The sequence below is a fragment of the Hemitrygon akajei genome, chromosome 13 (genome assembly GCF_048418815.1).
Source record: "Hemitrygon akajei chromosome 13, sHemAka1.3, whole genome shotgun sequence".
NCBI lineage: Eukaryota > Metazoa > Chordata > Chondrichthyes > Myliobatiformes > Dasyatidae > Hemitrygon > Hemitrygon akajei.
The window spans coordinates 47,232,731-47,258,490 of NC_133136.1; the positions used below are offsets into that span (position 1 = coordinate 47,232,731).

The window sequence follows — 25,760 nt, forward strand, 5'->3', positions numbered from 1 at the left end:
CCACTTTCTGCAGGGATCGCTCCCTCTGCGACTCCCTTGAACACTTGTCCCTCCCCACTGAGCTCCCTCATGGTACTAGTCTTTGCAAGTGGAACAAGTGTCACTCCTGCCCCTACACCTTCTCCCTCACTACCATACAGGGCTCCAAACATTCCTTCCAGGTGAGGCGACAGTTCCTATGTGAGTCCGTTGGGGTCATATACTGTGTTCTGTGCCTCCTATATATCGGTGAGACCCAACGTAGATTGGGAGACCGCTTCGCCGAGCACCTACACTCTATCAGTCAGAAAAAGCAGGAACTCCCAGTGGCATTCCATTTTAATTCCACTTTCCATTTATCAGTCCATGGCCTCCTCTACTGCCGCGAATAGGCCACACTCAGGCTGGAGGAGCAACACTTAATATTCCTTCTGTTATTCTCCAACCTGATGGCATGAACATCGATTTCTCCCTGCCCTTCACCACTGCCATTTTCCTCTTACCTTATCTCCTTACCTACCCATCACCTCCTTCTAGTGCTCCTCCCCTTTCACTTTCTTCCATGGCCTTCTGTCCTCTCAGATCAAATACCTTTATCTCCAGACCTTTATTTCTTTCACCAATCAACTTCCCAGCTCTTTACTTCACCACTACCCCCTCTCCCTGTTTCACCAATCACCTACTAACCTGTACTTCTTCCTCCCCTTCCCCCACCTTCTTAATCTGACCAATTTTCTTTCTCCAGTTCTAATGAAGGGTCTCAGCCCAAAATGTCAACCGTTCACTCTTTTCCATAGATGCTGCCTGGACTGTTGAGTTCGTTGTGGAGCTTGAAAATGTCACATTAGCATTTCATTATTATAACTCTTCATTTAGTCAACAAACTGATCTACAGATCTACATTACAAATTTAAAATTATTTCAGACAACAAGAGTTCACTTACACATTTTCAAATTTTGAACTGCAAGTCAACCAAGTCCTTTGAACCCAAAGGTTCATGTTTCCTTTTTTAAGATGAATATACAAGCAAAATGAAGAGGCATCTAACTAGAACATTCATATTTCTATAAATAAAGGAACCACAATTACCATTCTGAGCGGTTCATCATGACAAACCACATAATCCAGTTGAAATAAAATGTTGGAGCGTTCACTTGCCTTTCATTTTCTTTCATTTTTCCTTTTCAGTAGGAAAGTGGGAAGACGAAACAAGAAAATCTTCTCAGAAGACAACACAGAAGCAGGTATTTGCCCTGTCTAGTCCATGCTGAACTATTATTCTATCTGTACCCTTAAACATTTTGCATCAACATTATCCAGATCGTTGATAATCAACAACTGACCCAGCACCGATCCCTGAGGCACATCACTGGATACAAGTCTCCAGCCAGAGAGGCAACCACAATGAATAAGGGAAACATTTTGGAAAATCCACAAGATGCATGTGGTTGGACTCTTCATCTGTTGCGGTAGAAGAAATAACCAGCTAAGTCTAAGCTTTTTTTCTTGAGTCAAGCTGAGACACTGAAGAATAAAAAACATTACAAGCCACAAAATGAATTTAAATCTGCAATTGTGAAATGTAATCTAAGTATTTACATTTATTTGACTTTAAATATATGCATTAGAGAAAAATAATACTTTATTTGATAGCAGTTGAGTGAATCAAGCAATCCCTTAAGAAATTATACTCCAAAAAATTTTATATTAGGTTTTCTCCTTCATAAAATTTTGACAAATGGATTTTCCATTTCACAGTACAAATGCAGACATGAAAAAGCTTGTAGAAAATAACATTGTGGGAGGTATGTTTCCGACGCTTTTTTTTTTAAACGTATCTAAAGAAGTCCTTGATTTCCATTGGGGTTTACTCTGATGTACCACCAAAACCATGGTGAGATTGGGAAAAACCCTGTGGACACTTAAGGCTGCATTACCTGATAATTATTATTTTGGTGATACATTCCTGATTTACTTTCTGGCAAAGTTCAACTCAATTTGAATTCATAAAGACACACCACAGCACAAGGCAATTAATTTTCCACAATTTATTACCAATGAGAAAGTAAGTGTATGCTAATGGAAGTTTCATTTAAAAAAACAGGACCATTGCACCACAGAGAGCTTTTAGAAAGTCATTGTCATGTTATGCAAAGTTTTGGTTCTAAAAATTCAGTAGGTCCCCTTTTACTGAGAAAAAAAAATCCACACAATTTACAATTAAAAAATGCATTCATTCACTGTTAAGACATTTTCATGTTTCAGACCCAAACATAGCAAAATAAACCCACTCATTCTTATCAACTTGGCATTTTGGTACATTTGGTAAAAATGTTTATGATGAATGCTTAAATTGACTGGAAATAATAAAGTTAAGAGTAGAACCCCAATCACTGGTTTGTACGCAACTATCAGGGTATGCCACTGTTAAAGCAAATGATGAACACACTTGAACAGCACTAAAATTCTGGAAACAATTCCACATATCTACAAAATCCTAGTTTAGACTATTTAATCAGAACTGTACATTAAATTTACAAAGAAAAACTGCAGGACAAGAAAAATTCTTTTAAAAAATTAATCTCTGTATTATTAGAACTACATAAATACAGACCAATACCACAATGAAAGGATGTTGTGAAATATATTGCCAAATATCAAAATCCTTCTATACTTTGCATGTTTGTACTGATACAAAACCACATTCTGAAATGGCACAGCCAATGAAAATGTAATTTGTTAAATTCAGTTCCAGTAGTTCAGGAGAAAGAAACCAGTGATGTGTAGAAACATGCTGCATGATCCTCTGCAGCCATGCTGGAATTAGCTGACCGACAATGCTTGCAAACCAATATGCAAAATAACATAGAATACTTGTCAATATAGAAGCTGTTGCATGGTGCAGTCCGGTTAAAGCCCAGGCACTTTAGAATTGTCAGACTTCCGTGTGTTGCTGAAAGTCCAGTGGTGGAATAGTTACATCATCAAAGTGGCCTTCATCCCCACTTTCATAGTCACTCATCATGACTTCAGATTCTTCCATCTCACAGCACGCTGAGACATCAGAGCAAGAGGCGGTGGTAGATGTGTACACAGACATAGACATGTTATCCATACTGGGTGCGTCAAAGTCATCATTATACGTTAGGGAGTAGGAAGGGTAGGTACCCCGATAGTTGCTTCCCGCGGGGACTGCATTCTGCCGTTCTGAGAGGTCCGCTGAATAGTGGTGGTGGGGTAGACACTGGTTCATGTTAAAATGCTGTCTATTTTGTGACATTGAATTCAGACTTCCAGCAACGGGCAGGTCCCGCGGAGGCTGTATGGAATCAAATTCATTGTATTCCGGGGGCAATGGCGGCAGTTCATCGTGAATTGGGAAATCATCTGGAGGTGGCGGGAAATCACTTTCAATGTCATACCCTCCAGGATAGTAGTCTGTGTCAATGGCATTAGGGTCAGAATAAAGCGGGGCTGGGTGTTCATTTACCTCATATTGTGGATATTCCTGGATGCCAGGTAGCTGAACGTTCGGCATCCAATCAGATGTGTCCCAGTGATATGCTTTTTCAAAGGAGAAGAAAAGGAAAATAATTAGAATGTTTTATTTTGAATTGAACTATTAGCTTTAACAAAAGTCAAGAACACAACAAACAACAATTCGTATGCAAGAAGAAATTATTGTTAGTGTTGCTCAAGTTCACCAAGGTGTAATAGGACATGGGTGGGGTGGGCACCAGATCTCTCATATCCTTTTACCTGCATATTTTAAAAATATGCCAATTGACAGCTGCATGTAGTCATTTAAATATACAGAGTCTTAAACCAGCGAGTAATGTTATTCTGGTTATATTACAATGCCGTGGCTAATTTGCGAGAATAGGAACAGGTGGGGTAGGATTGAAAATACAAACCTTCTATATTGTCTACCAACCACACTTATAACCGATATTGAGCACATGAACAATGGATTAACATATCATCTTGCAACTACACAGAATACCGTGCAGTGGATGTTAAAGTGAAAGATGCACAGCTTTAGTGAGTATGAGGGGGGGAAAAAAGGCATGCAGACAAAAGTCACCTCTTGGATTCTTGAGGTCATGACCCACAAGAGTTTCTTTAGATGGCCAAGAGAAGAAAGGGAGGAAGAAAACATGAAATATTAAAGCATCAGAATATTAAAGAAATCTCTATACTAACATTCCATGTGCTTGCTTGCAACAAACAATTTAAATACCCACTTACGTACACTTTAAAGAGCAGTTAAGTGCTGTTTACCAGAATAAGTGGTTTAAAAGGTTCTTTATAATACAGAAGAACGGCTGTCCAAGAATTTCCCATTGCACTAATTAGAAAATAAATTGAGACATTAATGATTCTGGGAGGAATTGAAAGAAGAAATATGAATAAGTTGTTTACTCTATCTTGTTTGATTAGGGTGTAGAATTGTTATTTTTGTAGCATTTTCCACGCAGTGCAACTTTCCTATGCTTGCTTTTAATTTTTATATAATCACCTATATATGTGTAATTATTCAGTAAATTGTCCAGTAATTGTAGTATTGTTCATTCTGCATTTTTTCTAGAAACTTCTGTTTTCTGCAGCAGGTGTCAAGTTTATTGAATCTGGCCATTCAGTAGGTTAATTGTTATCACTGGAATAGTGTTTATCTTTAGTCTCTGTATGAGATGTCCACAACTTCTTTATCTTCATCTTCATTTCTTTGCTCATCCTTTGTTCTTGTAACACCTAATGAAATTACCATAACTACCAAGTTTTAGGCCTCATCCTAGCCTTCTGAAGAAACTCCGGATCAATATCGCTAGATACAACAACTGGATTATTTTGAACCGGATTACCCCGAGACTTCTCTTAACATGCCATCCAGTTTGCACTGAGCTAAGTATTTATGAAGATGAAACTTTATGAACATTTTTAATTCTTTACCTCTGACATGCAGAGATCCAGTTGCCGAGTGTACTCAGGGCTAGAATTAACAGATATTTGGACTAGGGAAACCAGAGGATCTGGACATCAGATGCCTACACCTGCTCTCTTATGTTATTACATACTTAATGACATTTTCCCTATTTCAACATTCTAACATTAAAAAGATGACCCTCATTGGAGGTAAACTTTTAAATATTTCAACAAACAAGATTTGTAACTTCAAACATGAAGATACATAAATTGGGGTCTACTAATTCATGGTTCAAAAAGAGGCCATACAATAACCTAACACTTAAGTACTCATTTAACAATACCTCTAACACTAAAGTAGTGATTTTTACCTGTTGGCATATCTGATAACCTATCAGATTATATCATTTTAAGGCCAGGTACTAAAATGAGATATTTTAATTTCAGTTTAAGCCCCCAGTATTGCCACTTCCCTAATGCCAAGGCTGAAATGATCCAATCAGTGTAAATATACATTACTAAAGTTGAATGGATAACAGTTCCTGTTGATGACTGGCTTTCCACATATTTTAAGGCCCCATTTCCTGTCATAGTCACATTCAGTAACACTAGACCTGCACTTTACACTGTGAGGCTCAGGATTGATGTGGTCAGAATTAGCTGTATTTTGCTGATAGATTTTGGGAAGAAGAGATGGAAACTTAGAATAACCACAACCAGACTGAAATTCTGGTTTGAGACTTTAATTTGCATTCCCCTCCTGGTTCGGGAATGTGTCCATAACATTTTCTTTTAAGAGCAAGGTAAGGTTACTTAATCCTGAAAAAATAACATTTTATTCATAAAGTGGAACATTGATCAATTTGAATTATGTAATTTCCAATAAACTTCAGCTTCAAGGACTTATCCTGGATTATCTTTGAGTTTACCTTTTCTAGGTGAAAAGCAGACTGGGCCGAAGTATTTGATTCATATTTGCAGAGCTCTCAGTTAGTTAACATTCAAAGGCTTATCATAGAGTCTTAACTGTCACAGAAGACAGTCATTTCTAATCTACTGTTTCTTATCTACTGCCACTGATTCTATTCACTGTTCACTTTGTTTTTAAGTGATTATTATATTTAATACTTTCTCAAAGAATTTTCATACTTATTTTTACAGCCACGTCTATGACTCAGAGGAAAGAGAACAAATGAGAAACACAAAGACCAATGGTACATCATAAATGTACAAATGCATCTTCAATATGTTCATGAATATGCAAAACAAAGAAATCAAAAAAGGATGAAAATAGCTTTACTGCCTTCAAATAATTTGTAACCATATTATTTTGCTTGTTGAAAGAAAAGAGTGTTAGAGGAAAGAAGCTCCAGTCATAATCTGGAACCAGTAGTTTGGAGCATGAATTGAAAAAATATATTTTTTAAAATACCAATGTTCAGGACTTATTTTGGAAACGTGAACAGAATTGTTTTTCAGATTAATAATATTGACGACTACTGCTAAATGGATAAACAGCACTCTCACTGCAAGTACATGACAGTGTTATAGACTTACGACATAGAACCACAATACACTTATAACTGAGCTTTGTAAAAAAAGATATACCTTCTTTTTCTACCGAGTCAACAACTGCATTGACAAGGTGTATTACAGTCACTATGGAAGCTTGGAGGAGAATAGGGAAGGAGTAGATTAAAATAAATTTACAATTAGTACATAAACTTAAGACATTCATTAATATTTATCCTAGCTCTGCTGATATTTAAAATACAACTTAAAACACACAGTATGAAGTGTCTGCAGCAACAAGAATATTTCATTAGCCAACAGAATGACTTCACTGTCATCAATGTGAATTACCCAAGGAATCCATTTCAGTTAATCAGCATTTGACAACTAGTTTTCTATCTGTAGTCATCAATGCATATCCAGCCATGTCTTGGTTAACTTATTTTAAATATGTAAATATATTGGGATGCTTTGTGGGCTTTTCAGAAACTTCAGAGAAAAGGGAAGGGAAAATATCATCTCAAACTCAATGGTCCCTATCACCTCAGTAAAAGATGAGCTAACTTGAGGAAGTTAAATTATCTGCTTCGATTGGAGCTCTCACTTCTTAGGGTAGGGTTTTGCACGGGTTCTCTTCAGTTGCTTTCTTTTGGGTACAGAACCTCATGCAAGCTGAAGCTAAAACAAAACTGCAAACATAAATCCCATTAAAATGATTGTGGAGTGAAAGTTTTTATACTGGAATGACAAAATGCTTCAGCTCCACCTTACACACTGGTGAATTTAAATGAGAGATATTGCACCTGTAAACAATTAATCACATGGATTCCTGCACCTTCCACTTACAAAGCCCCATGCCAGCAGATTCAGAAACACAACTGGAAATCTTGATGATTGTAAGTAACTACCTTCACAATCATTTTTATTTCTTCAGTCTATACTACTGGATTTATCAAGATAAACCAACGAATTCCAATAGAAGAAGGAAAACAACCAAATGTACTACTCATTTTCCTTAAAACATACTTCCTACAAGATTACCATCTGAATTTGTTAGTAAAGTTACAGAACACACCCAGAAATTCTAACAGGATCCTCCATTAAACAAAGCTATCCACATGAAGAGCAAATGCAAATAGGAAAGTTTGTTGTCAGTAAAGAAATATATAACACGTCTTTATACTCTGATGCCATAAAAAAATTCCCATAATTTGTATGAGATGTTTTAATTTATTCCTGAAAGCTCCTAAAAATTTATATACATAAACAGCTCGAATAACAAAAAAATATTTCTGGTAATATCCTGTAGCACAGACAACTTGGAGATCACCATGATACATGTGCAGAGGTTATTTTGCTGCCCAATAGCTTAGTTGCTTTTTTTAAAAAGTAAATGGGTGCCTTCTTCCTGCTTTCCCAGCTCTGGTCAGAGTAGCTCGTCACATTCATTCAGATTAGCAACTCCAGAATTAGATTTTAACTTCTGCTTTGATGATTATGGAGCAAAAATGGATGTGATAGATATGGCCCTTCCCTACAGTATTATAATTAGTTTGAAAAAGCCTTTCACTTATGAAAAACCCTCCATGGTCTCAGAATGTGCCTTAATGCTTTTGTAGTAAACTAAAGTGCAGTTGGAGTTGTAATAACGTCCATGGTTCTTGCTGCATAGCCAAGAATCAGCTGGATGCCTCATTAACATATACACAATGAAAGTATTGATATGTACGGGACTCCAAGTCTAGAAAGACTACACAGAAAATGGTAAAGTCTGTGGTAAAGAAGGCAAATGCAATGTTGGCATTTATTTCAAGGGGAATAGAATACAAAAGCAAGGAGATAACGCTGAGCCTTTATAAGACACTAGTCAGGCCGCACTGGGAGTATTGTCAACAGTTTTGGGCTCCATCTCTCATTGGAAAGGGACAGAAGAAGTTCACAAGGGTGATTCTGGGAATGAAGGGGTTAACATATGAGCAGGGTTTTCTCAGCTTTGGGCTTATCCTCACTGTAATTTAGAAGAATGTGTGGGGATCTCATTGAAACCTACCGAATGTTGAAAGGACGAGATAGGGTGGATGTGTAGAGGATGTTTCCTTCGGTGAGGGCACAGCCTCAAAATTGAGAGGTGACATTTTAGAACGGAGGTAAGAAGGACCTTTTTTTTTTAAAGACAGAGAGCAGTGAATCTATGGAATGCTCTGCCACAGACTGCAGTGGAGACCAAGTCTGTGGGTACATTTAAGGTGGAAGTTGATCATTTCCTGATCAGACAGGGCATCAAAGGATTGATGGCAGGTGCATGGGGTTGAGTGGGATCTGGGATGAGCCATGATGGAATGGCAGGGCAGGCTCGATGGGCTGAATGGCCTAATTCTACACCTACGTCTTATGATCTTTTAAAATATATAAGATCATAAGATAATCCCTTCCACCTCCATCCCTTCAAATCTGTCTTTCTATCTCCGACCTTCGATTTGTCCCATTCATTGGTAGTCACATTATTATCAAACATTGTAGATATCTCCATCTTATTTCCTCCTCCTCTGCAATTTTGTTACCTTCCCACTCACTCTGAGGTAATGTCAATTATTCCACCTTGCACACTTGAACATCCTTAGAAAATCTTCTCAACAGCCTCAAAATTCTACACTTTTTCTGTAGGAGTTGTGTGTTAAAGTAAAACTTTCTTAATCCTAAACAGAGTCTATAGCATCAAATTGTCTATTAATTTTAAATTCAAGGAAATCTTATTTTAGATGGCAGCTGCAGTAAATGTACAAAATGGCTGTCTAACTGTTAGAGCACAGGGACCACTTCTAAAGTGAGAGCAAACACGGCTTTGATTCCATCTTCTCAACAGGGAAATATTAGCTGCTGAAACAGGTGTGTGAAATGCAAAAAAAATTATACATTACAGAGAAAAATAAAGTGCTGATATTAGGCATCTGGCACAACTAATCAAGGATATTTTAAACATTTCATTACATTACAATTTTCACCATGGGGGAGGCAAAGGAAAGTCGAAGTAAAGCCAGAATGTAGGGTCTGGGAAAGGGAGTTCATTGGAGAGGGTAGTGGAAAGGACTGAAGATACAGCGAGCCTTGGAATGCAGAACACTGCACTGTCATGCTGGATCCTTACCATTAGAACTCTAGAGGAATGGAAGGGTATTGGAGATCTGTAAGAGATGAGCACTTGTGGAGTAAGTGTGAAATTATTGTAAATTTTGTCAATTAATTGTTTATCTATTGGGACTGGCAAAGCCAGTGTTTATGGCTCATCTTTAACAAGGCAGTAATGTCTTTTAAAGGAACTTTCCCAATGTCATTGAGGAGAGAGTTCTTGAACTTAGACCCAGAACTGGTGACATATTTCCGAATCAGGATGGTGTACAACTTAGGGAGAGGAAATTGCAGGCGCTGCCCTTGTTCCCTTTGGTGCTAGAGACTGTGTGCTTGTGAGGTGATGTCAGGGTAGCTTGTCTGTGAATCAGCAAAGCATTTTATAGAAGGTAGAAGGTACACACTCCAGCCTCTGTGCAAAGGTAGAATAAACCGGAATAAACACTTCGAATGGTTGTATGGTTCCCACTATAGGCGGTTTAGACCTGGATAGCATCGAGCTACCGCTGTACTCATCCAGGGATACCATCATGCTCCTGACTTATACCTTGTTGATAATAGAAAGGGTTATCTGACTCGCACGTGTAGCCATGCTATTTGGTTGGCCAGTCTGGAGGATCAAAAGTGAACTCCAGAATGTTGATGGTAGGGGACTCCGTTTTAGCTAGGTTACTGAATGACAGGTGTCGATGGGTTAGACTTTCACTTGCGTAGTAATTCTGCAGTGCAAATATTACTTGCCATTTACTAGCCTAAGCCAGATTGCAGTCTCTGTCTTGCTGCAAGAGGCATGGGCTGCTTCATTTCTAGAGAATTTGCAAATGTATATGAACACAGTACAAGCATCATCAGTGTGTTCTCAATCACCTTACATACAGCAATATATAGTACATTGCAATGGGACTACCATTTTGCATTTAGTACATCTATTTTGATGAATAATTTCTATGAGTTTATACAATGTATATCCATCTATACAACATATATCCATCTTTACCCTTTTCTCTCCTCTTTGGAAGATACTGACATGCCAAGTGTAAAGAGACAGTGTACCGTTAATGGCGAGACCCTTTAACAACATGATGAGGAGAGACACTAACTCCCTGAAAGGGGATACACATATTAATAGGGGGATAAAGAAGGCATTTAGCATGCTTGCCTTTATTCGTCGAGAAATCATGTTATAAAGCTCTATTTTGGCCAACCCTGGGACACTGTATTCATTTCTGATCTCCCCATCATAGGAAGAGTGCTGAGGCCTTGGCAAGGGGGCAGAGGTGCTAACTGGATTAGAGGGCACGTGCTGTAAGGAAAGGATGGACGAGATTGGGGTTTTCTTTGGGATGGCAGAGGCAAAAGGATCCCATAAAGGTTTAAAAGAATACAAGAGGGAGAGATATAGTAGACAGCCAGCATCTTTTTCCTAGGGTTGAACCGTCTAATACCAGAGGGCATGTATTCAGGTTAGAGGGGAAAGATCAGGGGAGATGTCTGGGCAAGTTTCTTGTTAATACACAGGAAATGGTGTGGTGGTGGTGGAGGAAACTCTGATAGGGGTGCTCAGAGCCCCTTGGACTGGCACAAGAACATGCAGGAAATGGAATGATTTGGACATTGTGGAGGCAGAAGTGATTCGTTTAATTGTAATTTAATTAGTTCTACACAACATAGTTTCGTCTTGCTGTTTTATTCTATGTCCCTGGACTTTGATTCCTCCCCCCCCCCCACCCCCCCAATGACTTTCCGTCTCTACTACTCAGGTACGAGGCAATGGATTGATTAAATGAGCTCGAGCAGCGGCTGGCGACAGGCAATCCAACTTCAGTGGATGACACGGGTGAGCACAGCCTGAAACAGTCCCTGTTTGCTAACCACACACACATATCCCTCGGTAAATTTAGAAATCAATCACTCCGTCAAGCACTGGGAACGATTGCTCAGAATTTTTCAGTGAACGACTACTAAATAAAAGACAAGCATTTTGAAGCAATGAACAATACGCTGGAGGAACTCAGCAGGTCACGAATCTGTGGGGCAGAAAAGAATTGTCGATCCAAAACGTCAACAATTCCTCTCCTCTCCACAGATGCTGACTGACCCACTTAAGTCCTCTAGTAGATTGCCTGCTGCTCCATATAATAGCGTCCACAGTCTCTCCTTTCTCAAGCATTCTAACACGCTTAACTAAGAAGAATCTTGCAGAGGAGATAGACACCCTGACTTCAGACTCTATGGTTGTCTCCAGGCTTTCTTCCTTTGTATTCTGCCCCAATGATCTTTCACAGTCTGTGAGGCAAACAACTGGAAAATCAATACTTGTATCATGCCTGTGAAAGTTTGAGTAGCATCAATGGGCACCACACAAAATAGTGGGCCAATCTCAGTCCTCTTTGTCGAAAACCAAAAAAAAATTGGAGAAATTACTTCAATTATTCAACTGTACCACAATAATTACTAAACATGGGGATTGAGCAACCTCTGGACAAATGGCAAATTACTGTAGAAGGTGGCTAAACCCAACAGAAAGTTAGACTGCCTTCATAATTACATACAATCCTCAAAATAAATTAACACCAGTTATATTCCAAGTGTGTACAGTACTGTGCAAAAGTCAAAACATGTATATTGCTGGGGTGCTTAAGACTTTTGCATAGTACTGTAGTAATTTTATATTTTGCAAGAAATTGCTTCCAGAAAAAAACAAATTTCATGACTTGTGTGTGATGATAAACCTGATTATGAACTGGGTCTCTTTTGGGGACTGAGAGTGGGAAGAGGGAAGGAGAGGAAAATGATGGTTGGGAAAGGGAGAAGGGAGAGGGAAAGGAGCGGAAAGCACCAGAGTGATATCAGTAATCAATGATGATAATAAATAAACCAATTGGAATCAAGTAATCTTGCCCGGTGTCTCAGGGCTGGGTGAGTCTGCAAGGGGTGGTGTTTCTGTCTGCTGTCCCACACCCATTCTACAGTGCTCCACCTTCACCATTCCCAACATTCTTTGCTCCCACCAAACTCACTCTCTATTCCACATTGACAAATGCAGTACTGTACAAAAGTCTTAGGCTCCCTAGCTATATACATGTGCCCAACGACCTTTCCACAGTACTGTACACTTGACAGCTAATTTACTAAAATCTGTTACACATGACTGTCAAAGACTAAATTTAATGCTTTAAACCTTGAGACTTACATGGTGGTCAAATAAAAATATTACCGCTTAACTGTGTCATTTGTATATACATCATCAAGAGAATGATCTTGAAATAAATGCACTGCTACAGATGCATCATCAGCTTAATAGTCTGGTGTGCACCACTCTACTGATTAATGAGGCCATCACTTTGATATTCCAGCACTCTCTTAATGCAAGAGAGTGTTCTACCAAATGATACAATAGTTTCTGAAATGGCATTTAAAATAGCACATGGGGCATTGTAGGTTAGTCCAAATTTAATTAATGGAGCTTGCAGTAGTAACTGCTGGCTTTGTTCTAAAGATCATTTTGGGAACTCCACTTCCCTTCATCACATGAACATTCCTGTACTATTAATTTCTATCACAGTGACACAATGAAGTCTTAATTACTGCAGGACTGTCCTGGGGTAAATTGCTAGATCTCAGTGCAGACCTCTTGATTCTAATTTAATTTTTGGACAGTGTTCAATACACAGCTCATCAGCACTTTATTACATTGATTTATTTGTAAGCATTTTTTTAAAACTAAAACTAGCAGTCAGGAACATCCTCTCCTAACAGTTCATCTATAGCTCATCAGTGCTTCTTTTTCTCTAATAAAGAACCGGTGTTCATTAACAATCAATACCAACTGAGAAACTACCAATCAATATGAAGGAATCCCATTTTGCTCAAGAACTTCCTCTATTTACAGCAGTAATTGACCCTGTAACTGAATACTTGTTAAATCCTGTTCTCACTTATCAGCAACTAAAACAGATGGACACTAAAACCAAAGAAAAATAAAATTTAAAAAGTAACTCGTAGAAGATTTGAAGAATAAGAAAAGTTGCAGTCACTTACGTAATATAATGATTTCTTCAGTGTGCAGTATTTGGAGTTTTAGTGGATTTAGTGTTAGGAATAATGGAACAGCCAATGAAATGTCAGCTATTAATACAGGAATTTTGTCTTTTAATAGCTGCGTTGGAAGATTTTAATAAATTATAAGCATTGAACTTCAATAAGCATCTAGTGTCCTCGAAGAGAGACAAATTAGTATTGTACATGACAATATAGGTTTTGGTGGGTGAAGTTCTTACCATTGTCATCACATGACTCAGACTGGAAAGAACTGAGAGACTGGACTTCTGAAATGCTTCCCTGGGTGTTAAAAGGATGGCAAGCACTATCCTCAAGAGGCTTTTTTGATGGACAGGGTTCGAGATCCACCACCTTTGCTGTAAGTTAAAAAATTAACATGAGTTCTTTTAATCTCTGAAAGCCCGACAACACTCGTTAAAGGAACCATTGGTCAGTATGGATACTGCGGGTCTCATTCTGTCTTGTTCTAATCTACATTAAGTGCATTTAAAACACATAAAATCAGAAGCCCAGATTTAAAACAGTATTAAAACAGCAAACATAAATTTGCATTAAATGGTTTCAAGGCAGCATTTTTCATGCAAGAACTACTAATGCAGAAAGGCAGAAACAACATTGCAGTCAGATTTTGATTTCACTAATTGAAAAGCAAATGCTGAATGTGTAAAATGGGGAAGTTTGGTAACATGGGACTTTCCCATGTACATGCAAAATCTGTTCTTTCACTTCATTCCTTTCCACTATTTAAGGGCCAAATAGTTCTCTCAGTCAAGCAATGTTTTATTTGCACTTCTTCCAATCTAGTGCACTGCATTCAGTATGCATAATGTGGCATCCTCTATATGGAGAAACCAAACACAGATGTGGAGTGACTGTTTTGTGGAACGTCTTCATTCAGACCACAGGGGCAGCCCTCACCTCCAGTGCCTACCACGAACTCTTGATTTTCTACACTGACCTGTCTGCCTCCATTGCTCCACTTCTCTATTTTTAACTGCTAAATACTTTCTAAATGCTACTGGCTTCATGAGTGGCAAAGTAAAAGCTGCCTGCATCTCTCATGCAACTTATTACTGACTGTGAAAGAAATGCAAGGTGCAAATCTAAGTAATGTGGATTCCTCTCAGACTTTGACTCGCAGTTTGTCATATATTTAATATTATGGATTTGTTTCTGTAAGTAATTCTAGTGTACTAATGGGATCAAAAAAGACTCCTTAATATTTCAGGGCATTTTCTATAGCAGTTAGTTAATAAATTACACACAGCCGTTAATTATGCATTTGCCGGACACCTGGAAACGTCCAATGACGGCAATGAAAAATCTAAACACAGCAAATTCTGTAAATTGACTTTGACTGCAAGTTGACTAACCACTAAAAGTCTCATCTGGTTACCTGCAAAATCTCCATTGTCAGTAAAAACAGTTTATGCTGTCTGAAGCAGAACTACCTTAATCAGTATACAAGTAGTGGAAATGCATCATTAAATGCTGAAAAGGCTATAAGGCATGGTAGCAAGCTACCTGCTTGGCAGGAAATGGAGTGCGGCTGAGCTTAGGGCGGACAGAGAAAAAGGAAGCAAACAGTAGACTTACAATCTGTAGTAGCGACAATAAGATATTTACCATCATAATCATAGTCCCAGCTGGGTTTTTGTATGGAGTCACAGTCGGATGGAGAGTTGGATGGAGGAGGAGGAGGTAGGTTTGGAGCAACGCTGCAAACAGCCACAGTTTTCCGGTGTCCATGCATAGAGTCTGGATTGAAAGTACTGAACTCTGGATGCTCTGGTATAGCAGATCCTTCAAAAGAATTTCGGTCCAGGTTGTTTCGGGAGTCACTTGGAATACTTGGAGTGTAAGAGATCGGACGAACAGGCACCTGAGGTGGAATGTCTGAATAGATTGTTTTACTCATTTTAGAATCAAAATAGTTCTTCTGCAAGAAAGAAGTGGTAGCTCCAACGCGTTTTTCACTGCTCTCGTTATGCTGCTTCTTTTTACAAATCTTCTTACGGAAGAGGACGAACAACAAAACCAGAACGAATATGGTTGCAACGAAGGCTATAATTCCAATAACTTCTTCTAAAGCAATATTCCAGGGCGTGGATATGTATTTGTTAACCACAGTATCGTCACAAAGCTTTCCAACAAAGCCTTGACTGCAATTACAGTTGAAGGAGCCATATGTGTTTTCACATCTGCCTTTGTTAAGACAAGGGCTATCACGACATTCGTCAATATCAGCCAAGCATCTAGGGAAGTAAACAAAAATAAAGTGATTTTCTGGGGGAAAGGACTAAAAAGGTAGTATGTGTATTTGAAGTTTAAGTTATCGCAAATACAAACCTTTCTCCACGATAACCTGCTTCACACTCACAAACGGGGCCATCAAGACTATCGATACATTTGCCATTATTTTTGCAAGGGTTATCTTTGCAGTATGGACCCACTTGACACCTAAAATAAATGCAGATTAAATTATTGTAATGGAAGTTTCCAGCAGCACAGAAAAAACAGAGCTGTGCCACTGTGTACAATGTTTAGAAAGCATGAATTATTCTTTAATATAAAAAAATCCTTCTATGAATCCTAAGCATATTGTTAAAATAGGAAATGCACAACACTTCTACCACATTCATCCAATATTACTGGAAATTATAGACAATAAGGTATAATTTCAAAGCCTATGATTAAACAAATTGAAACAATTCTTGGCAGAGCCTGCCAATTTATAGTGCAAAGCATTAGAGACAACATGAAGCAGGCTTGCTCGTCACTGCCTTGCATCAAATTGGCTTTTGTCCAAAGCCATCAATCATGACGTTTAAATAATTATGTCCATCAACATGTGGCTATCGCTGGATCAAAGGTTACGTGCAGCAATAATTAAAACATTGGTATTTCTCAACAACAAAAAGATTTAATATCGGCTTGCTGGGAAGAGAAGAAATGTAAAAAAAAAACACCTAGATGTTCCATATATTACCTGGATTCAACAAGAGAATGCAGACCCATTTCAACACAGCAATGCCAAAATGTTCCTGAACCTTACCAAAAATTCTGTTATTGTTGTTTTTCCAACAAATGTAAATCACATTGAAAATTTAGGTACAGTCTCCAAAGATATAAATAACTTGTATTTTCAAACAAAGTACTATACTTTAAACATGCGTATTCAGTAAATGCTAAGAAACGATGGCAACAGCTTCTCCATTTTTGTTTGACTAGCCGTCTTTTTCTAAAAAAAAATTAAAATTCCATTAAAATTCAGTCTGAGATTTAATAAGAAAAGGAAACTAACCTTAGTCCTGTATATTGTCCTCTACACTGGCAGATGTAATCATCGTTCACTGGAATGCATGTTCCACCATACAGACATGGGTTCGAATCACAAGGGCTGACACTAATTTCACAATGAGTACCCGTAAACAGAGAAGTACATTTACAAAAGTAGCCTGTAGAGAATGAACATTTCCATAAAGTGAGAATTATTAGCAAATAAGAAAAAACTAAAACTACAATTAAAAAAAACACGAAGAGATTAGAAATCAGAATACATTTTGTATCTATCATCATCTCAAATAAAAATTAATTACCATTATTACCAGCCCTGAAGTGGCCATGTATCTTTGCCAGCAAAGATAGCTACTCCAATTGGTCCCATTTACTAGCTCTTAGGTTTGTAACCTTACAGATGAGAGTACATCAAGTGCTGACTGCAATACTTTATTTTAAATATGTAATGAGGATCGCTGCCTCAAACATGGCAAGTGTATGACCTCAATCTCCTCATCATGCCACCTCTACTTAATTACTTCTTCACTATTCCTCACTTCTGAGTTTCTCAATTATATATGACTAATTGTCCATTTGCTTCTAAGGCATCAACTGTGCTCAATTGTGTCTTCATAATGATAATTCTCTGGTCAGGAAAAATCCTCATAAATCAATTCTGGATAGCCTTCTTGTAATGAAGTGAATAGACTTGTATACAGTTTTCTATCTGTTTATACGGTTAGAGCTAAATTCCACTTGTATTCTACAACTTGGTTAATAATGGGAAATATCCTATATGCCTTCATAGCAACCTCATTGACCTGTCTTGTTAAATCTGAGATCTGAGAACATACATTTCAAGATCCCAATTTTCCACATTTCTCAGTATCCTACCATTTATTGTTAGTTCCCTACTGTGGCCTATCCTACCCAAAAATGTAAACTTGCATTTTCTCCACACCAATCTGCATTTGCTCTGCCAGTTGGCTCACCGTCTTTCCTATAGTATACAACTTTCCAACTTGCTATCAAACTAACAGCTTATGTACTATCTGTGACCTTATAATGCTCGATATTTAAGTCTAATTTAGCGATACATAATACATTGAATCGGCGGCAAAGTGCCTTGCAGAACTCAGGGGCCAGCAGTTTTTACCAATGCTGACTAATACTTTTTGCTTCCAGAGGCTGAGAGCTTTTTGGATGTGACACCACTTTCACTTGGATCCCACTGCCCTTCACAGTTTGATCACGTGTAGAATTTGGCCCTCAAAAATTACAAATTCTTGGCTACGTTTTTCCCTGAGCAAATTCATTGCTGACAGTCCTCAATTTAACTATGCTCTTTAAATGATGATTTAGATTGGTATACGTATTTTCCCCAATAACTTATGCACTAGTGCAAGGTGACTGTGCAGTAACACCTTGGTATATCCCTTTCCATAGTCATAAACAATAAGGCCTCGATGGCAGCCCCTTGATTTTTTTTTGATATTCTGCTTGTAACCAGAGAAGCCAATATTACGATGGTAGAATCTCTGCTATCCTTTCCTTTATTTCAGAATCGGGTTTAATAACATTGGCATATGACTTGAAATTTGCTAAATTAGCAACAGCAGTACAAAGCAATACAGGATAATATTGAAAGAAGTAAATAAATCAATTAAACAGTTGATGTATATATTAAATAGTTAAATTTTAAATAGTGCAAAAAAACCAGAAATAATATAAAAAAAAGTGAGGTACTGTTCATGGGTTCAATTTCCATTTAGGAACTGGATAGCAGAGGGGTAAAAGCTGTTGCTGAATCGTTGAGTGCGTTCCTAATCAGTGGATTGTGTCATGCTTTGCCTTAATGAAAGCCATATTAATACTAACATCACATGCCATGAGTGGAACCATCATTGATGAATGAGTCACTATGATTTTGGATATTACCAAGTCAATGTTACCTCTGCTTTACAAGCAGTGGTCAAAAGATAAGTTACTTTAATGATTTGCCAGATGGAAAGTAAACACAGAAGTCTCAGATATTACTATATTAAACAATTTCACCGTTACAATTGAATATTAACAGTGGAGGCCTCCTTATTTTATTAGTGGGTCATTGTGTAGAATGGTATGCCTGAGAATGTTTTCCTTTACAATGTTAAAATGTAAATTACCTCTGAGAAGCCTTTAATAAGCCATAATAAAATCTGAAAGGAATATGATGGCTGCTTGTCTTGTGATTGTTCTGAATATATTAACATACATTGTGTGTGTAGAATGTAAATTTGGATAATTTGTGATGAAGTGGATTCGTGTCACAACTCAAGTGTTATCAGTGGTTTAAGAAATCACATATAGAGAGACTTGCAATTTACTGAATAAAATACATCAGTTAAAATCTTTGTACAGTCTACAATGCAAGGCTTCATAATTGAACAAAATTTTAAGTTTATGGCTGCTTTTTTAGAAAGGAACTGCAATAACCTGAGGGGAAGGCAGTCCCACAAAATGCCAAGGATTTCTCGTTCTGTACAAATTAAAAATGAATATTCCAATGGCCCACTCCCCACAGTAAATACAAAAACATAATCTTCAACAAAACCTTCTGTAAGGTAGATGCTGCAAAGTAGCATGGTTGGATAACACCAGATCCAGGGGAATCTATCCAAACAACAGTGCGAGACAGAGAATGGTGGTGGTGTGTTATTTTTCAGACCAGGGCTGTGACCAGTGGTATGCTGCAGGGATTGGTGCTGGGTCCACTGCTATTTATCATTAATTTTAATGATTTGGATGGGAATGTGGGTGGAATGGTTACTAAGTTTGTGGATGACATTAAAATTACTGGTAAAGTGGCGGTGAAGAAGGTTATCTGACATCGCAATAGGATCTCAATCAACTGGGCCACTGAGGAATGGCAGATGGAATTTAATTCAGATAAATGTGTTGGGTTGCATTTTGGTAAGACAAACCAAGGCAGGATTTGCACAGGATAGGAGTCTGGGGAGTTCTGTAGAACAAAGATCTAGGGTACATAGATTCATGGAAGTGGCAACATAGGAGACAGGGTGAAGGTGTTTAGTATACTTGTCTTCATTGGTCAGGATGGAAATTGAGGCATATTGTTAAAAGTGTACAAGATTTAGTTGCTTTGCTATAGGAAAGATGTCATTAAGCTGGAAAGAGTACAAAAAGGCTTTAAAAGCGGATGATACCAGGATTGGATGGACTGAGTTATAAGGAAAGACTGTGTACACTAGAACTTTTTCCCTGAAGCACAGGGTTTAAAGTGAGAGGGGAATATTTAAAAGGGACCTTACAGGTAACTTTTTCATCCAGAGAGTAATGTGCATATTGAACAAGCTGACAGAGGAAACAGTACAGGTGGGTACAGGCAGTCCCCAGGTTACGTATGAGTTCTGTTCCTGAGTCCGTCTGTAAGTTGGATTTGTAACGTAAGTTGGAACAAGTACATCCAGTATTATTTAGCGTCGGTTAGTCAAACTTTTGTCTTAGTATATAGTATATATTTTACCTTTATGCATATAAAACACTTAAGAAACATATGTATTCCAATAATTAAACCACTGCGTTGCTTATTAATAATTGTAGCTTTCATCGGGGCAGGGCCTTTCACATGCTCCATTATTCTCACTTTATCCGTTATCCTTTAAAATTGTTCCGATCGTTGACCGACTATAGCCTAACGCTTTATCAATGACCAATGGCATTTCATCTCTTTCCAAACACTTTAATATTTCCACTTTATTTTCAATTGTGATCGCTTCCCGTCAATGGAACAGAAACACTGCGGGTGGCAGCTCCCGAGCTCTGCCGGCTCCCGAGGTCCGCTGGGTCCTAAGGACCACCGCACTGAGACAGGCTAAATGGGACAAGTGGGGCTGTGCTGGGTTTGGGTATTTGATCATCCACAATATTCCACATGGGAATTTAAACTGGAGGTGACAGTGTTTTTTTTAAATGAGGTCGAGTTGCGAGCTCGACACCAACCCAGCACAGATGGTACGGGAGTCACTGGATTGACATCAACCTGGCATGGGAGCGGTCTGTCACTAGATCAAACTCAGAGACCTCCGTTCTCGAGCCCAGCCAGAACGGGGGCGGGGGGGGGGGTTGTCAGGGTAAATCTTACGAAGAAAAATTTAAGCCAAATACAAAGTTAAACACTCAATACAGTGTCAACGGCAACGACTTAAAATGGAGGATGGTGTCGCAATCCGACTTTAAATGGCGGACGGCGTTCTTCTTCCTCGGTTCGTAAGTACGAGTTGTCCATAAGTTGGACGTTCGTAACTCGGGGACTACCTGTACAAGAATGACATCTATTAGTCATTTGGACAGGAAAAAGATTTCGGACAATGTGAGCCAAATGCAGGCATATGGGACTAGTTCATTTGGACAACACGCTTGGTTTGGACAAGTTGGACTGAAGGCCCCATTTTCCATTATGCATAGCTCTATGCATCTAATCCAGGACTGCTTGGTCTCTCAAATTTTGTACACCTGGATTGAAATTAGGGGCTTAGAGGCTCCATTTAAATCAGAAACAAACTCACTTAGGACTATGAATGAAATAAGACTACAAGGAGATTCAAGGTAAGACTATCATATCCCTGACAATGGGTGCAGATTAGAGTAGTCATAGCAACATAAGCTCTTGGGGGTATATTTGCACAAGTATTTGAAAAACTTTAATTCTATAGTTTAATGGACGAAATACAAGAGATGATAAAGATACACTTAGACTTCAGGAGAAAAACTAAGCATGGAAATAGATATATAGATATTTGCTCAAAATCAAAACATTTTTGCTCCGCACAGCTTTTGCTCATATGAATAAATGCTTGCAGCAGACTTTATATTAGATTGGATATTCAATAGACTGCATGACAGCTTCATATTCTTAACATTCTTAAATTATTGAACACTTATATGAAGCTCTGGATGAACAATTCTTGCTCAGATTTTATTTGGTTCATGGTTAATTCATTAATCAAAGTGCAGCAAAAAGCCATTATATGAAAATTATTTTTGATGATCCTATATGTAATATTGCTAAATACTAAATTTAACTCATTGGTCACTGGAACCATTAATTGAGCCACTCACCTCCGTGGGGCAGTGAAGAACATATGCCACTGTTGAGGCACGGACTGCTTGAACATCCTTCTGCAAGCATTAATGAACAACCAGAAGATATTTCAACAGATTCCTCCATGACTGCATAGCCTCTCTGCTTACTGCTCAAAGGGAGCACCTGCCCATTTAGCATAATTGTCTCCAGGCACCCTCTAAAGCCACTGCTGACCTGCAGGTTTCTGCCATGATTTGTGTGCTGCTGTCGGACATAGCCACCAAAGTACAAAAAATTGTCTAAGTTTAGTGTCCTCAGGGTGCCTGGAGCAGTACCAGCTGCTGTATGGACTTTGTCGAGAACTAGTCTTGCGTAATTTCCATCAACTTCCAATGAAATAGAATGCCATTCACCATCATTGACCTGAATGCTCTGTACAGACACAGTTCCCGGACCACTGCCACAGTCAAATTTATATTGCAATCTTCCATTGTTAATCTGCAAAACAGCATTGTGAGCTATCAGTTACTCTACTTTTACATCAAAATACAGATTCTGCTAATAGTCACCAGAATTATATTCAAATAACGATCAGGTTTGTGACCTCACCCTACAGCTTGGCAGTCATCATTAGATCAGTCCAAAGAACATAATGAAAACTAGCCATCTGAAGTGTTTCAGACTGACTTTTATGGGTAGGAAGTATTTTATGTGGCATACCATAAATTAATTGTATAATAAAAGGATAATGTATAAGGTAAGAGCTTAGTGCATTGGGTGAAGTGTTAATATGGATTGAAGCACACAGAAGACATTGTGACAATTAATAAATCTCTTTAAGACTGGACAGGTGTAACTAATGGAGTCCCCCACTAATCCTCAGGACTGAATTATTGTTCTCTATATTGATATGGGCACTAAGTACAAGGTATTTAAGTTTGCTGATTAACATGAAAATTACTGAGAGAGCACGTTGTGTTGCAGATACCAGGACTCGGAACAGGTTAGATCGATTAAGGGTGGGCAAAAGCTTAGCAAATAGGGTTTAATGTTGCAAAGTAAGTGGAATCAAAAGGCAGACTATTATTAAAATAGAAAAAGGTTGATATTGATTGGAGTACAAAATGATCTCGATGTTCTTATGTGTAAAATAAAATGTTATGGTTCTACATTAATGTCATTTTACTTCCCTACACTCTCATTAACTTTCCCTTCATACTACCTCACACTCATACACTATGGAGAGGGTAGGAAAGCTGAACTGGGGTATACCCATGGGTGAAGGTTGTGGGGACTAGATTTTAAAAGAGAAAGTAGAATATGGTTGAAAATTTGGAGACTGGTTGCTTCATGGAACTGGCACAGAACTGCAAGTAAGGCATGGTAATATTGAGTGTCGGGGCAGGTTTAAGTGGACAAGTAGCCCCCTCAAACCCCTATTTTCCCATGTATCAGAATGTGGATTTTCATCACAAAATTCAGTTTGTTTGTATACCAAATGCACCAATCATTCTGATAACAGAATCTTGCAACTTCCGTAACAAAAATGAAGGTTCACTTTATGAACATGAGCCATTCAGTTTTCTTTCACGGAACAGAAATCACTTAGCATCTCTAAGTTAAGAAGGCCATGTCAAGATCTTTAGTTTTAACTGGTTTGTCAATGACTTAAATTAATCAAATGCAAGGAATAGCACTGAGTAAATTTTTGCCCATTTCTGCGAGCTGCACTTACTTCTAGAATGCTATAGTCTGTTCCTCTAGCATACATGACAACCGCATGTGGATGGTAAGTCCGTAAGCGCAGAGAAAGTTTCATTTCCTCTTTATTTTCATTTTCCAGGAGTCGATATTTCACAAAGCTATTGCCATTAAATGTCAGAGAGGAGTCACCTATAAATGCAAATCAAGGATGTGAAACGCAGACCCAGATCTACTAGAAATAGAGACATTAATTAAATATGCAATATGAAATGAAAGCTATCAATAGCATAATAAAACTCATGAGAAATTAAATTTTAAATAAGCCTTCAACTTAGATTATAGAGAAAATCCTTACCAGAACACTGGCCCTGATTCCCATTTTTACATAAGCATGTATATCGTTCCTCTTTTGCATCAGGTACACATTCAGTATCAGCAGGACAGAGATTAGCCTCACAAAGTTTATGCACAGTGGGGCATTTGCTGTCTAGAAGCAAAATAAATTAGATAAAATATAATAAACATTTCTTGAGAGTTTAATTGATGACACCTCAACAATTAAAAATCTACAACTTTAAGTACAATTTCATGAAATAAATTAGTATTGTATGATGTTATTTTCTTTGATATTTAAAATTTGCAAACACAAATTATAAGATCTATATTATAGTTTTGGTTGTATTACATAGCAATGACTCAGAGTGAATACAAGGTATCCTTACCTTTACAAAGACAGACAGCTTCTCTATGGTGTCTTGGTGTGACAAAACTCAGCCTCGCTGTGCTGTGTGTTGACATGGTATTACTGTCTAAAGTGATCTTCTCTTCACAAAATCTAGTTGGGCAATCCAGACCAGCGCAAAGTTTGTGAAAGACTTTTAATATTCGTACACCCATCATTTCCTCTATGTCCACCACAGAGGTATTCAACTTATAGAACAGAATCTCAGGGAGATGGAAAGAGTTGCCTGCTTTATTGACTGTCAGGAGCACATCCAAATTCGAAGGTGGTTCGGAAGGTTGCAGGCTAACAACATGCACATCGTGCCTTCTGACGCCGAGAATATTTCTTAATGCCCTTTGGAAGTTACGCCAATAATCTCCTATAAACTCTTCGGGTGTAATATTTGCAAATTGTATGGCAATAGAATGGTTGACCTGGTTTTCTGTCACTTGCTTAACGTGCACAGTTACGTCAGCAGCTGTTGTGAACCGACCATCAGTGACAGTGACATTAAGAACGTATTGTCCAATGTCCAAAGACTTATGTGCAATCATTTTGCCATCAGTGCTGGAAACTTCAAATGAGTTTCCCATGTCAGAAGCAAGGCTATATCTGAGAGTATCATAAATATCCTGATCTGTTGCGTGAATCTTTCCAATAACACCTCCTGCATACTCATCTCCAACAGTAGTTATGTGGATTTCGAGGGGAAGGATTGCTGGAGGATAAATACTTTCTTCAATAACTTTAAGCTTTATGAATGTTGATGAGGATAATGGAGGTCGCCCATTATCAGTTACCTAGAAAAAAAAACAGCAAATGTAACTGACATTACAGACTAACCTACTTTTTATACCCTTCAATTCATATTGAAGTATTTGTCTTGTTGCAGATTTTCTTTTGCAGTCTTTACACAACGTACATTAGAAAATTCAGAATATAGTTTCAAATTACTTTAGGCAAAGCTTTAGTAATAATGTCCTTCACTCTTGAACTCTTGAAAGGATTCATATTTTTATTCTAATTCACCCCCTCCTATATACAAGGGTAATTCTGCATTAAATCTTAGACAATTATCTGTAGCTTTGCGCACATCAATTTCAGCAAAGCAGATCTGCTTCCATGACAACACAAAAATTCCCATTGGCTTTGTTGTTCCAAATTATTGATGGCTACACTATATTTACAGCACATTCTCACATACAATGCTAGTATAACATGTTCTTAGAACAGTGTACAATTTCAATACAAGTACATCATCAGTCCCATTAGTTCAATGCAGAGTGAGGTGGCTGCAAAACAGTCCGACAGATCACATTCTTTAAAATGTAAATATACTCTACTGCTCATCATACTGAAACATC

At 38.1% G+C, this 25,760-nt stretch overlaps 1 protein-coding gene across 7 annotated transcripts in view; it reads right to left on the bottom strand.

Moving 5' to 3' along the window:
* Nucleotides 1–2,013: 2,013 nt before the first annotated feature.
* The window catches only part of fat1a (FAT atypical cadherin 1a), a 183,803-nt gene continuing 160,056 nt past the window's right edge, over nucleotides 2,014–25,760 (bottom strand). For 3 of the 7 annotated variants that reach the window (XM_073064547.1, XM_073064549.1, XM_073064546.1), the window contains exons 19-29: nucleotides 24,395–25,196; nucleotides 24,028–24,159; nucleotides 23,704–23,861; nucleotides 22,004–22,466; nucleotides 16,908–17,061; nucleotides 15,953–16,063; nucleotides 15,230–15,858; nucleotides 13,822–13,959; nucleotides 6,512–6,571; nucleotides 4,065–4,100; nucleotides 2,014–3,544 (exon numbers count right to left, since the gene is read on the bottom strand). In XM_073064547.1, the coding sequence (XP_072920648.1) occupies nucleotides 2,916–3,544; nucleotides 4,065–4,100; nucleotides 6,512–6,571; nucleotides 13,822–13,959; nucleotides 15,230–15,858; nucleotides 15,953–16,063; nucleotides 16,908–17,061; nucleotides 22,004–22,466; nucleotides 23,704–23,861; nucleotides 24,028–24,159; nucleotides 24,395–25,196 (3,312 nt within the window). In that variant the 3' untranslated portion in view covers nucleotides 2,014–2,915. The remainder of the gene's footprint in view (nucleotides 3,545–4,064; nucleotides 4,101–6,511; nucleotides 6,572–13,821; nucleotides 13,960–15,229; nucleotides 15,859–15,952; nucleotides 16,064–16,907; nucleotides 17,062–22,003; nucleotides 22,467–23,703; nucleotides 23,862–24,027; nucleotides 24,160–24,394; nucleotides 25,197–25,760) is intronic. The other 4 variants (XM_073064550.1, XM_073064548.1, XM_073064551.1 and 1 more) reach the window with 4 other exon arrangements.